General features: G+C 43.8%; 1 protein-coding gene across 1 annotated transcript; it reads right to left on the minus strand.

Moving 5' to 3' along the window:
• Positions 1–237: 237 nt before the first annotated feature.
• LOC149142458 (uncharacterized) lies at positions 238–741 on the minus strand. The gene has a single exon (XM_089451489.1). The coding sequence runs from the start codon at positions 739–741 to the stop codon at positions 238–240; it is 504 nt and encodes a 167-aa protein (XP_089307615.1).
• Between the last annotated feature and the right edge of the window lie 293 nt (positions 742–1,034).

A 1,034-nucleotide genomic window follows, 5' to 3' on the forward strand; every position in this document is an offset into this window, starting at 1 on the left:
GAATGGGCTTGGCCGAAATTCCAGAGAGTGACTGCGGTGATGAGGTGAAGTATCACGCTAGAGCTGAGGGTGATGATTAGGTCTGGGTCCCGAAATCGAAAAGATCTCCCATTGTACTCATTTATGCAGCCGAGGAGAATAGAGAGGGGAGTTGAAGATTTGGGAGGGGATTCGAAAGGATAGCCAGAGTGCCTGAGGTGACTACTCCCTTGAGTTGGAGCGATGGTGTGCTTTTGATTATGGAATATCCTTGTCATAGATTGTTTCATTCTCTCTAACCTGTCCAGGTTTCCTTCTAGCAGCTTGGTTTGCTTGTTCATCCGCCTCCTTGTTGTTATTCCTTAGAACATGTTTGAAAGTCACTCCTCCGAGAGCTCTGATGTTTTCCAAAGATCTACTTTTGATATTTTTCAGGGCCATTTGATTGAAGTCTTTCCCTGTGATCATGGATGCAATTATTATTGCTGAGTCACCTAGAATGAGTAGGTTCTGGAGGCCGAAATTCCTAGAAATGAGAGAGCCCAGAAGAAGGCTATAAGCCTCTGCTTTGTTGTTGGTCATTTGGCCTAACCCCCATTCATAGGTTACTATGATTTTCCCTTGGGGGTCCTTAATAATCCCGCCTGCTCCAGCTTGGCCTGGGTTCTTCTTTGAGGCCCCATCGAAATACAGGACAGGTCTTTTTTGGCTTCTGATCCACTGTCTAATTTCTTCCTCGGTCCCTCGTAGCTTCCAGTCCATATTACTTTTCTTTTTTCTTATACTTGTCCTTGGATTTGCTTTATACTTAAATTTTCCCATCCATTCTTTTAACCTTTCATCCTCAACCTCTGTGTCCATCTGAGTTACACCATTGGCTTCAATAGTCTCTGAAATGAGGGCAGTTGATTTTGCCAAAATGCCCGTTATGCTTGGCCTTTCATTACTGAAAATACACTTATTTCGTGCAATCCAGATCTGCCAACACAAGTTTGGAGGGATACTGTTCCAGAACCTGGTCACTATGGATTTGCCTTTTTTGAATTGAAGGAGTC

This window comes from Pinus tabuliformis, chromosome X (genome assembly GCF_031772625.1).
Source record: "Pinus tabuliformis cultivar Carrire ecotype Pingquan chromosome X, CPIR1, whole genome shotgun sequence".
Classification (NCBI taxonomy): domain Eukaryota; kingdom Viridiplantae; phylum Streptophyta; class Pinopsida; order Pinales; family Pinaceae; genus Pinus; species Pinus tabuliformis.